This window comes from Caloenas nicobarica, chromosome Z (genome assembly GCF_036013445.1).
Source record: "Caloenas nicobarica isolate bCalNic1 chromosome Z, bCalNic1.hap1, whole genome shotgun sequence".
In the NCBI taxonomy this organism is placed as follows: Eukaryota; Metazoa; Chordata; class Aves; order Columbiformes; family Columbidae; genus Caloenas; species Caloenas nicobarica.
The window spans coordinates 52,066,253-52,078,882 of record NC_088284.1 but is presented as its reverse complement, the minus strand read 5'-3'; the positions used below and the strand labels follow the sequence as shown (position 1 = coordinate 52,078,882).

Below are 12,630 nucleotides of genomic sequence, written 5' to 3'. Positions count from 1 at the left end.
AAATCTCAAAGCAAGTATTTCACACAGTAACACCATCAAGTTGCTTCCATTAATCTCTTGCGCAAGCCCCAAAGACCCTTGTAGGATAGTAATGTACTGCCAAAATGTTGCCTGTTTTAGTCTTACAGAAAATTTTGCTTCTGCTATTTTAACTAAAACAGCACTTCACAGTGACTAAGAAAGACAAGATTACTATCCTAAAAGTATACCACCTCAATTTCTGTTTCTGATAGAGCTAAAACTGGGAGGAAGCTGACAGGAAGTTTCTATATTTTTCCCTGTTGCAACCTGCAGAGATTAATATAAGCGAGTTTTTACCATATACAGCTTGTCTGCCACCCGTGAGAAAGATTTGGGTGGTCCAGCCAGCATTTGAAGACAATATTGTGTCCAAGGGAGACTCTGCGGTTTATGTAAAATGCTGTGTGATTTGGTGGCTGCTGGTATCGGCCACCAAACTGCATGCGTCTGCCTCTGACAAAATCAATTTCTAAGGGAGAAAACATTGGGCTTCCCGTTCTCTGTGTTTCATCTCAGTCCTTTTCTGTGGAAGCACCATCTGGCCTCTGGTAAGGATTTCCACAGATTGCAAATGGTGACCAGCTCTAAAACGACTTTTGCTTTGAAGAGAGTTTAACTAAGTGTTAGTGCCTTAAGGATAAGCTCACTATTATGATGCTGTTTTGAGCACTTGAGATGTACTCTAGAGAGATTCTCTGCAGTGTCATTCAAATAATATGAAAGACCAGATTATTTTTAAAAATTTCATTATAAACAGAAGACTAATATAATATAATATAATATAATATAATATAATATAATATAATGAATCTCTCGTATGTCTTGTCTTGGTTTGCCAATATATAGTCTGCTTTGAGAACCTGTTGACACAAGATGCTGTTCTCTCTTGATTTCCAACTGCTGTATTGCATTTAATTTTCTTGCTGCTGCTTTTTCTTGTGAATGCTGTACTCTGTCACTGGTTAGAGGGGAATATTGCAGGAATATCACTGATTAGAGGGAAATGTTGCAAATTATAGCAGGGTGAGTGGTACAGCTGATACACTTGAGAGAAGGGATGCCATCCGTGGCAACCTTGACAGGCTTGAGGAGTAGGCCCATGTGAACCTCATGAAAATCAACAAGGCCAAATGCAAGGTCCTGCACCTGGGCTGGGGCAATCCCCAGTATCAATACAAACTGGATGATGAACCAATTGAGAGTAGCATCATAAGGAAGGACTTAGGGATACTGAAGGATGACAAATTGGATATGAGCTGGCAACATACACTTGCATCCCAGAAAGCCAACCATATTCTTGGCTGCATCAAAAGGAAGGTGGGCAGCAGGTCAAGGAAGTAGTTCTCCCCTTACACACCATGTTTGTGAGACTCCACCTGGAGTACTGTGTCCACCTCTGTTGTAACAGGTCATGAGAAAGGCCATGTAAATGGTCAGAGGGATGGAAAACTTTCCTATGAAGAAAGGCTGAGAGAGTTGGGATTGTTCAGCCTGGAGAAGAGAAGGCTCCAGGGAGACCTTATTGCAGCCTTTCAATATGTAAAGCAGACTTCTGAGAAAGATGGAGAAAGACCTTTTACCAGGGCCTGTAGTGACAGAGAACAATGGTTTTAAACTGAAAGAGAGTAGATTTAGATTGGACATAAGGATCAAATTTTTTATCATGAGGGTGGTGAGACACTGGGACAGGTTTGCTAGAGAAGTTGGGGATGCACCATAATTGGAAGTATTCCAAGTCAAGTTGGACAGGGCTTTGAACTAGACGATCTTTGAAGGTCTCTTCCAACTGAAACCATTTTGTGATTCTGTGATTGTATGATCATTTATGTAATACAACAGCATGGCTGTCCATAGAATATTTTCATTTTGTTATGTATGTATGTAGAGATCCCTTTGCTGTTAATAACATGTCAGCTCTTTGATACATTCAAATTCCTTATTTCCTTCCCCTTGGACTATGTCACAGTGTATTTGATTTTTTCAGTATAATATATTTTACATTTTAATGATGTTTCTAAATCTGTTTTTACGGAAGATTACGTAATGCTATAAATGGAATAAACAGAAAGTACAATGTGAATAAATGTAGCCTAGAATTTATAAGTGCCTTAAAATAAAGCCAGCAGGGATGATAAATTGCAATAAAGAAAACAAATGCATACGTCCATTATCTTTTATAATTAAAAGTAGGCAATGCTGGATACCAACAACAGAATTCTTGATGTAATAAGTTAAGTAGGACCGATTGTTCCCAATGAACAGCTTGTTTAAAAAATACTAAGATGTTTTTCAGTTAGCAGGCAAATTTTCTGAAGTGGCCAAACCAGAAGCCAAGTTCTGTAATTTCAACTCAGGTCAACAGGTATCTCGTCCCTGGGAGAATCAAGATCATCGCAAGTCTTTCCTGCCCCCTTTCAAACTCTTGCCAAAACCATTGCTGATGAAGGGAAGTCCATATGGCTGCAGCACAGCACTGTTGCCCCCTCAATGTTAGTGACAACTTCAGAAGATATTTTTAATTTCTTATTCATCATCACATTAAGGAGTTTTTTCTTGCCAAACTGAGTATGCCTTTTTTTTTCACTTTCTCCTTTTTTCCTCCTTTTTTTTTTTTTTTTTTTTTTTTTTAAATGTGCTGATTTTAATTATCTTTCCCTCACAGGCTGCTTAAAAAACCTCAAAGTGCTCAATGTGAGTTTCAATAATTTGAAGTCAGTCCCTCCAGAATTGGGTGATTGTGAGAATCTGGAAAAACTGGATTTGTCTGGAAATATGGAAATAACAGAGCTCCCATTTGAAGTAAGATAACAAACTATGTTTCTTCCACCTATTTTATTTGGCTTACAAGGTATTTTATCACAATATTAAAATCTTTTCTTAACAAATTAAATCACAGTTTTTAGGATTATATAGTAATATCATTGAAAATGCCTTAGCGGAAGGTAAATGGGACCAAGCTTCTTTGTTTTGGTTTTCAAGTGACTAAATTTTGCTTGTATTTATTCTGATACATGAAGGAGGCCATCATCTCAAAGAGGATTTGGCCAGTGGTGATAAGGAGAAGGCTGCAAATAGCTTTTTTCTGTAGAAGTGAAGTGCATCTTGACAGTCAAATTCACATACTAACCTTCACTTGTTCTGAGTGTCTGTTTTCCTTTAAAAAAAGTATGGAGAGTTCTGTAAACAACATTGCATGTTGCTATGAGCACAAATATCTGTCTGAAAGGGACATAACATGTGGGGCATGGTATGAATATATAATAAAGACTGAGAAAAGGACTCCCAGGCATGCACCAACATTGTTTCTTTTATTGGATGCATAACTGCTTTCTGCCACAGCTGCTCTGAGACATGTTCAAGAAGAAATGAAACTGTCAGCTGGTACCTGACCACAGTTTCACATGTCATCTGTATTTCTCAGGTTCTTAGTATTCTGATTCCTGGAAGATGAATTGGGGGCAGCTTTAGGGAGAAGTGTCAGGATCTTCTTTACGGATTCCTACTTTTTCTCTAAACATCTGTTACCAGTGATTTACAAGCAATGTTGGAGTGGATTAAACTTACGTGAGATCTGGTTTGGTCATGCTTATATTCTGTTCTGAGGAAATACAAACTGTAATTAAGTTTCACTTCTGAATTTACACTATAAGGTAGTCTACCTGAAAAGAGTTGTTAAACAATGATATGAAGGAAACAGAAACAAAGGTGAACATTAGCTTCACATCATAAGTGGACAGTGAATAGTAATGCTAGCAATAGCACAAACAGTGCAGTTCTCCTTTGTCCTTCCTCTCCTTCTCCTTCAGGTAACAGGGGACAAACCAGATAAAACTTAGCTGGTAAAAAGGAACTATAATGGAATCAGAAAAGCATATCTTGAACAGGCAAAGGAATTAAATATAAGCATCTAGGAAAAGTGAGACTATCCAAATCAGTGGACTAGAACGGTGAATTTAGCCCAAATCATTGGTGTGTTAAAATCAATGAGTATTTTCCCAGAGAGTAGGCAACTGGGTAACGCTTCACTCACAACCCATGGAAAAAATTTGGAGCTGTGCAAATGACTTTATATAATACCAAAAACTGGAAGCAACATCATGTGAGCATGGTCTAAAAAGTCAAGAAGAAAAATATTGGCAGTGTCTATTGTGTTTCCTTGTTTGTCTGGAGGCTGGTATTTTAAGTTATACTTGCAGTGACCTGAGAGGCAGGCTACACGATCTCTTCTGATTTAGTTTATAAAATTAGTTTCCCAGAATCAACATTTCAAGGGCAGCTTTGGAAGCTGAACATACAATTCATATAGCAACACACAATTAAAGGAATACTTTTGTCAAACGATTAAAAGCTGCAAAAATGAGCAAGTATATGCCAGCTCTGTTTAGATAGGTGAATTTGTTCCTTTTACAACATTAGGAAAAAAGGAGAAAACTAGACAACTGATACAAAAAATAAGGTAGAGAGTTGCTAAAAATTTTTCCTGTTTATCATCTTTCAGGAAGTTCAATATTTGACTTTAAAATCCTTAAAAGTTTCTTCTGGGAAGGTTAAAGAAGTGCATGAGAGCAGCACCAGTATTCTCCAGTGTAAAACTTACTCAAAAGAGATAAAGGCAAACTTCAGCCCAGCAGAAATTATCAAAGTCTAATTTTACCTGGTTTTGTACATAGAATAATGGCCGGAGAGACACTGATAACATATATGAAAATAGATTCAAAGAGATTGATAACATGTCTGTAGTTCAGTCAAGAATTTTTTGACAGGCCCATAAAGGTTTATGAGATCATCAGAACTCTGAGACTGAATTACATTTTCAGTAATCAGTCTCTCTGTTCCCTTTCTATCCATTTTCTTTATGACAGGTGCAAAAAGTAGTGAAGTCTTGAAGCTTTAGTTTATTTGCTTATCTAGTTGTTCACTTTCTTAGGAAAAGAGTTCAGGGTTTGTTTGTTTGTTTGGGTTTTTTTAACAGACACAAAATATTATATGATGAGCTAATTTAGGGGGAGAAATCTCGATGAGATAAATCATATAATGCATGACTGTAGTTGCTACCCAGAAGTGGTAGAGGGTGGCCATAGATTATTATACAAAACCCTACACTGTCACCAGATACCTATTTTGAATTGAAGTTCCTAATTTGTGAAGAGAGCTACCATATAAGTGTAAAAATTTTCTGCTGGCATATCAGTTGTTTCTGTGCCTGAATTTGTCAGTCAGACATATAATAAATTCGCAGACTGTTGTGATGTCTGTTAAGTCTGTTAACTTGTTTTGTAAACAGGGAAACTTCAAGAAAGACAAGATGCTAAGCATCTCGTACTACTTTTCAGGTAAACTGCAGTTGTTAAGGAGGTTTCTAGCATGTATGCTGACTATACTTCTTGCCTTTTTAATCTATCAATTTCATTTTTCAATGCAGCTATTTTAAACTGAGGTATACTATGACTGAGATGATATAGCACAACGGAAATCTTGTGAACTTTAATTTTCTGGTAGTAGATTCAGTGTTTGTTAGTGACACATCCATGTTTTTTCAGTGTGTGGAGAAGATAACCACCCCAAACCATTGCATTCTGCTTGGCCTAATGCAACTTGTTTTATGGAGTGGCTGTATCAGCCTACGAGGAACATGTATGTCCAGTACCTGGAATTTTGTCAGTATTTCTATTTGGGTGTTCTTTGGAGCCATGTCCTGAGTGACATGCCTTGTGCCATAGCATCAGGAGGCAAGAACATTTTTCACTTGTTGGTTCATTTCTTGTGCAAAGCTCTTTCCATATTTTCAAGGGCCACTTCCAGCACCCTGTAACTTGTCTCACTGAATCTTAAAATGAAGTAATCTGAGGCTCCATTAAAAAAAACTGAGGATGTGTGCTCTCATATTTTACTTTCTCAAGGCTGAGGATTTCATACCATTCTGTACCATGCCTAAAGAGGAGCAAGCTGGTTCAATGTCTACATTTCAGGGTTTTTTTTCTCTCTTCTACTGTTGGATTTTGAACGTGTTTTAGATTTTAAAAAGTTCCATTTAATTTCAATATTAGATTAGCATTAATTGCAAATTAAGTTCTTTGGCAGAAAATGCTTATGGATCTGCAGTTGAATTCAAATCTGTCACTTTTGTAAGATAAGAATACGTTTCTCTGGACATGAGTGAAAGTATAAATTGAAATCAAATGTAAATGGTAGAAGAGGCAACCTATATGGCATTACATTTATGCAGCCAGTTTGTAACAGATAACTTCTGGACTTCAGTAACCAGGCGCAACAGCGGAAGGTACACTATGAAGTTTAGGGCACAGTCTTCCCTGAGATGACACATAGCTGATAAGACTCCTCTGTGAAGGTCAATTTGTTCATCTAGCTAAGATGCTCAGGAGGGGCATGCCCTGTATGTTATCGAGCCCCTCTGCTAGTACAGTGGGATTATACTGGGTATGATACTCTGTAGCTGCAGAGAGAAGTGGATCGATGGATGGATTTGTTTTTAAATTTCTTATAACTTCTGTGCGTGAACTTAAGAATTACTATGATACTAGTATTTGTATTTTAACTGTTTGATGGAATTCCTATTTCTATTTTCATACATGTTGTGTAACTAATTTGTTTTTTTAGGAATAAAAATGTTATAATATGTAACATGTTTTCTGATATAGGTTTGCAGGAAAACTACTCTGACCTTATTTTGAAGTGGGCTTCCTTCAGTTATTTACTGAATCACTCAATTAAAGTTTCCTGTGCATGGCAGAATATCAGTTTTGTGCTGTTATTTCAAAGAGACAGCTTTACTGTGTTGAAGGCCCAGTTCTTCTTCCATACTATAAAATTCTGCTAATAATGCTGCATCAGCCAAAAGTATCCATAGATGTGACCTGAAGGAACTTTAGTGAGAAAAGAGGGAAGATGAAGATAATTTTCTTCATCTGTACCATCTGGTGTGGCATATGCTGTCAGTCAGAGGAAAGGCAAATCACTTCGCACTACCAGCAGCAAGACACAAATGCTTACAGATAGATGTCCTGACATGGAAAATAAATTTAAAATTTATTCTGCTTTCTACAGTGTTCAATACCATATCTGAGAAGTCCCAGCAAGTGATATAAAATGTTTTCTGTATCATTTGTGAGGTCTGGTTAGTGCAAAGTAAAGGAATGGAACAGAGACTCTTACAGCACATGAATACTTTGTCAAAGAAAGAGCATATGTATGTATACCTGCATTTCCATGTCAATCCTGTATAAACTGATTTTTGAAGTTCAGAGGAATGGCAAGGTTATGCTTTCTGGATGTTTTAGCACACTGTGTTTTCAACAGATCAAATAAAATCTTGTTTTATATTTCTGATGCATAGAAGATTTTGGCTAAGTCCTAATATACAGAGGTACAGACTTGGAGAACTTTCAAAATCATAGAATCACAGAATAGCTCAGATTGGAAGGGACCTTCAAAGGTCATCTAGTCCAACTCCCCTGCAATGAGCAGGGACATGTTCAGTCAAGTTGCTCAGTCCCATCCAACCGGGCCTTGAATGTTTCCAGGGATGGAATGTTTCCAGGCATCTACTACCTCTCTGGGTTACCCGTTACAGTGTTTCACGACTGTAAGTGGTGAAACTTTTGTGAAAACTTTCTTCCTTATATCTAGTCAGAATCTGCCCTCTTTCAGTTTAAAACCATTGTTCCTTGTCCTGTGACTTTATCATAAATCTGCTTTATATATTCAAAAGCTGCAATAATGTCTCCCTGGAGCCTTCTCTTCTCCAGGCTGAACAATCCCAACTCTCTCAGCCTTTCTTCATAGGAGAAGTGTTCTGTCTGCCTGATAACTTTTGTGGCACTCCTCTGGATCTTCTCTAACACATCTGTGTCTTTCATGTACTGAGGCTGCCACAGCTGGATACAGTACTCCAAGTGGGTTCCTAAAAGACCAGAGTAGAGGGGCAGAATCATCTCCCTTGTCTTGCTGGTCACGCTTCCTCTGATGCACCCCAAGACACAATTGGCCTTCTGGGATGCAAGCGCACATTGCCAGCTCATGTCCAGATTTTCTTCCACCAATACCCCCAGTCCTTCTCTGCAGGGCTGCTCTCAATCCCTTCATCCCAGAGCCTGTATTGATACTGGGGGTTGCCCTGACCCCCATGCAGCACTTTGCACTTGGCCTTGTTGAACCTCATGAGGTTCACATGGGCCTACTTCTTGAGCTTGTCCAGGTCCCTCTGGATGGCATTGTGTCCCTCAGGACTGTCAGCTGCACCACTCAGCTTGGTGTCACCTGCAGATTTGACGAGGATGCACTCCATCCCACTTTCTGTATTTAATTGATGAATATATCAAACAGTACTGTCCCTCATATGATCCCCTGAGGGACACCACATCAATGATTTCCATACAGACACTACACCGTTCACCAGTACTCTGGATGTCATCATGCAGCCAATTCCTTATCTACCAAACAGTCCATCCATCAAATTCACGTCTTTAATTTAGAGAGAAGAATGTTGTAGGAGACCGTGTCAAATGCCTTGTAGAAATACAGATAGATGACATCTGTAGCCCTTCCTTTGTCCACTGATGTAGTTACTCCTTCATAGATCAGGCAGGACTTTCCTTTGGTGAAACCATATTGGATGTCTCAAATCACCACCCTGTCCTCCATATACCTTAGCATAGCTTCAAGGAGGATCCATTCCATGGTTGTCCCAGGAACAGCGGTGAGGCTGACAGGCTGGTAGTTCCCAGGATCCTCCTTTTTACCCTTTTTGAAAATGAGCCCAGTCACCAGGGACTTCACCTGACTGTCATGACTTTTCAAATATCATGGAATGTGGCTTGGCAACTACATCAGCCAATTCCCTCTGGACTCTGGGATGCATCTCAGGTGGTCATGAAGATGATCTTCTTTACAGTGGGAGGGACTTTGCTCCACCAGACCCTGCCTTGAGGTCCATCCACTCAAGAAGTGTGGGAAGAGAGGTAGCCAGTGAAGACTGAGGCAAAAAAGTTGTTGAGTTTCTCAGGCTTCTCCTTGTCTATTGTGACCCATTTGCCAGTCACACATATCCTTGGGGGCATACACCTCCTTTGACTTTCTTTTTCTGGCTGACACACCTATAAAAGCCTTTCTTATTAGTCTTTGTATTCCTTGCCAAGTTCAGCTCCAGTTGTGCCTTGGCCTTCCTGACCACATCTCTGCAAAACTGGGCAGTGTCTCTATGCTCTTCACAGGATACCTGTCCCTGTCTCCACTGCCTGTGCATTTCATTCTTGTCCATTAGTTTGACCTGCAGGTCCTAACTCATCTATGCTGGTCTCTGGCCTTCTTTTCCTGATTTCTTACACCTGGGGATTGAGAGCTCCTGTGCTCTGTGGAAAATATTCTTAAAGATATGGCAGCTATATTCTGCTTGCTTGTCCCTGAGGGCAGTTTTCTAGGAGGTCTTACTATCTCCTTCAAGAGCTGGAAGTTGGCTTTCCCAAAATTCAGGGTCCTGACTTTACTCTTTGCCTGACCCATAACCTTTGGGATTGTGAACTCCATCAATGCATGATTATTGGAGCTTCAATCTTGACATCAACAGTTAGCTCACTTGTGCTGGTAACCAGCAGGTCCAATAATGCATCCCTTCTGGTAAGGCTGTCTAGAATTATAGGAGTTAGAGGTGGTGTCATTTCTCTGCTTTGTTTACCTTAAAAATAGAATTATGATTGGTTGTCTCTTGCATCTTTCAACAATGGTAACATAGAATAATTTTGGTTGGAATAGACCCTCAAGATCATTGAGTCCAACTCTTAATCTAACTTTGGTACTAAACCATGTCCCTAAGAATCTCATCTACACATCTTTTAAACACCCCGAGTAGTGGTGAATCAACCACTTCCCTGGGCAGCCTATTCAAATGCCTGAGACAAGACTTCCAACGAAGAAATTTTTCATAATATCCAATATAAACCTCCCCTAGTGCATCTTGAGGCCATCTCCTCTCATCCTATCACTTGCTTGCCCTCCACGCTACAACCTCCTGTCAGGTAGTTGTAGAGAGTGATAAGGTCTCCCCTCAGCCTCCTTTCTCCAGGCTAAACAGCCCCAGCTCCCTCAGCCGCTCCTCATTAGACTTGTGCTCCAGACCTTTCACCAGCTTCATTGCCCTTCTCTGAACTTGCTCCAGCACTTTTCTTGCAGTGCGGGGCCCAAAAGTGAACACGGGATTCAAGATGGGGCCTCATCAGTGCCAAGTACAGGGAGACAATCACTTCTCTAGTCCTGCTGGCCACACTGTTCCCAATACCAGCCAGGATGCTGTTGTCCTTTTTGGCCACAATGCTGGCTCATATTCAGCCAGCTGTAAATCAATACCCCCAGATCACTTTCTACCAGGCAGCTTTCCAGCCACTCTTCCCCAGGCCTGTAGCGCTGAATGGGGTTGTTGTGACCCAAATGCAGGACCCAGCACTTGGCCTTGTTGAATGTCATACAACTGGCCTCAGCCCAATGATCCAACCCGTTCAGATCCCTCTGTAGAGCCTCCTACCTCCAGCAGTTCAACACTCCCACCCAACTTGGTGTCATCTGCAAACTCACTGAGGGTGCACTCAATCCCCTCACCCAGATTGTTGATAAAGTTATTAAACAGAACTAGCCCCAATACTGAGCCCTGGAGAACAGCACTTGTGACGTGTTGCCAAGTGGATTTGACTCCATTCGTGTGGCCCTAAAAAAAAATTCTGCTGTGATTAGAGTTTCACTGAGCACTAACATTAGTTTCCTAAGGTTTTCAAACACAGCAGTATCCAGAACAGACATAAGTAAATTATACATTAAGACAATTTCAAATGATATTTTAAAATTGAGGTTTAACAGCTGGAAAGTTTTCAATATCTTTTGGTCTGGTTCTGTTTCACTGACCAGTCCTATTCAGCAAAGGAAAATATCTATCAGGAAGAGCAGAGACAAAGCTCTATGCAAGTGTGATGAGAATTCATATAAATGCCCCCTGAGAATTTCCATGTAACTTGTCTTTATGATCTGTGACTCACACCTCCCAAAGCCATACCCTGGTTATGCAGGCAGGACACCTGCAGTCTCAATTGAACTGTTAAATGACAGGTTACTCTACTGGCACGTTTTTCTTCAAAGCTGCAGTCTTCCCAACCTGCTTCTTTCCAATGTCATTTTTTTGTTTGTTTGGCTTGTTTTTGTTGTTGTTGGTTTTGTTTGTTTGTTTGGTTTTTTATATGTGTAACAATTTTTAAATGATGCAATCAGAGGGATGTGCAGGACATTAATTTTCCACGGATTTCACTATCATCAGGCGCCAGAAGAACTCACCCTTAGCTCTTTTCTTCTCTCATTAAGCACTGTCATAAACGACCTGTAAAATCTTCACATTTGTAGAATTTTTAGAAAGTTACAAAGGACTTACATATGTGATTTGTTAAAAACTGAATTTTATTCGTGTGGGTTTTTCAAGTCCACAAAGCAGAGAGGAATGGTGTAATAAGCATGGCACTGTGAAGCCAATAGCATTAAGTCAACCTCTGGCAAAATTCTTCATTTAAATCACTGGCAAAAGTCCAGTTGACTTGAATCGGACCAGCATTTCTATGCATACATTTCTTAGTCTCAGAAATATTCTTCCAACTGCTTAGCTTGGTGCATTTCTGTTAGACAGAATTTCATCTTGCCCTTCTTTGCTCAGTGCTTGTATTCTCTTTCAGTTTGCTTAATGCTCATGGTGAGTTGTTTTCTGATACAGCAGGCCAAAGTGCTGTCAATCCATGCAAAGCAACAGCTGCTTTATAGAACTGGCATAAGTTGTAACATCAAACATTAGCAGGAGGGGTGTGAAACCCAAAAGAGCAGGTGCAAAGGTGTTAGGTGTCAGAGGAGATTCACAGAGGCCTGACTGCTGCAGGAACTCACATGAACGTTTTAATAGACAAGGGGCTAAAGAAGGGCATGGGTCTATGTTAGGAAACAGGATTATGCAGTCAGGCACAGGAAAGTGTGTCAGTTGATCCTGTTCTTGACACTCTGCTTCCAAAATCTGCTAATTAATATAGCATCACTTCAAAAGCGCTCCACTCTCAGAGTAAGTCAGCAGCTAATAATAACAGCCAACTTCATTGGCGAACCAGCCTATGCCCACCTCTGGTCTGTGAGGCCAGTGACCTTTCCTTTACTTTTCACACGAGTTCAATAAAAGTAACATCACCTTTCACAGTCAGATTTTTTTTTTTTGTAGTAGGGAATGACAGAGAAGCAGTTTCACAGCAAAGACTTAACAATGAGCAAAGGGTGGTGTGTGAACACAGCTATGTTGTTACAAAAAGCATGAATCTAATTGTAAAATAATTCAGTGGTAGGAAAAGTATTTGGTACTGGTCAAGCTCTGCTTTCTCTGAAAACAGTTCAAAAATCTCAAAGTCTGATGGCAAAATAAGCTTCAAAATCCTGACTAAATATCTCCCATTCATCAGCGAGATAATCTGGAACAGAGTTTATGTAACTACTGAACAGAAGCAGAGAGGAGAAGAAATACATGGCACTATTATATTTGCATATTTAACTTAAATAAAAATGTCTCTGGTGCCCACATACATGGAT

The 12,630-nt window shown here is 39.8% G+C and overlaps 1 protein-coding gene across 4 annotated transcripts in view; it reads left to right on the top strand.

Annotated features, from left to right (window-relative positions):
- Nucleotides 1-12,630, top strand: part of LRRC2 (leucine rich repeat containing 2) — a 73,885-nt gene that overhangs the window by 36,228 nt on the left and 25,027 nt on the right. For all 4 annotated transcript variants that reach the window (XM_065657763.1, XM_065657759.1, XM_065657762.1 and 1 more), the window contains one exon: nt 2,684-2,820. In XM_065657763.1, the coding sequence (XP_065513835.1) occupies nt 2,684-2,820 (137 nt within the window). The remainder of the gene's footprint in view (nt 1-2,683; nt 2,821-12,630) is intronic.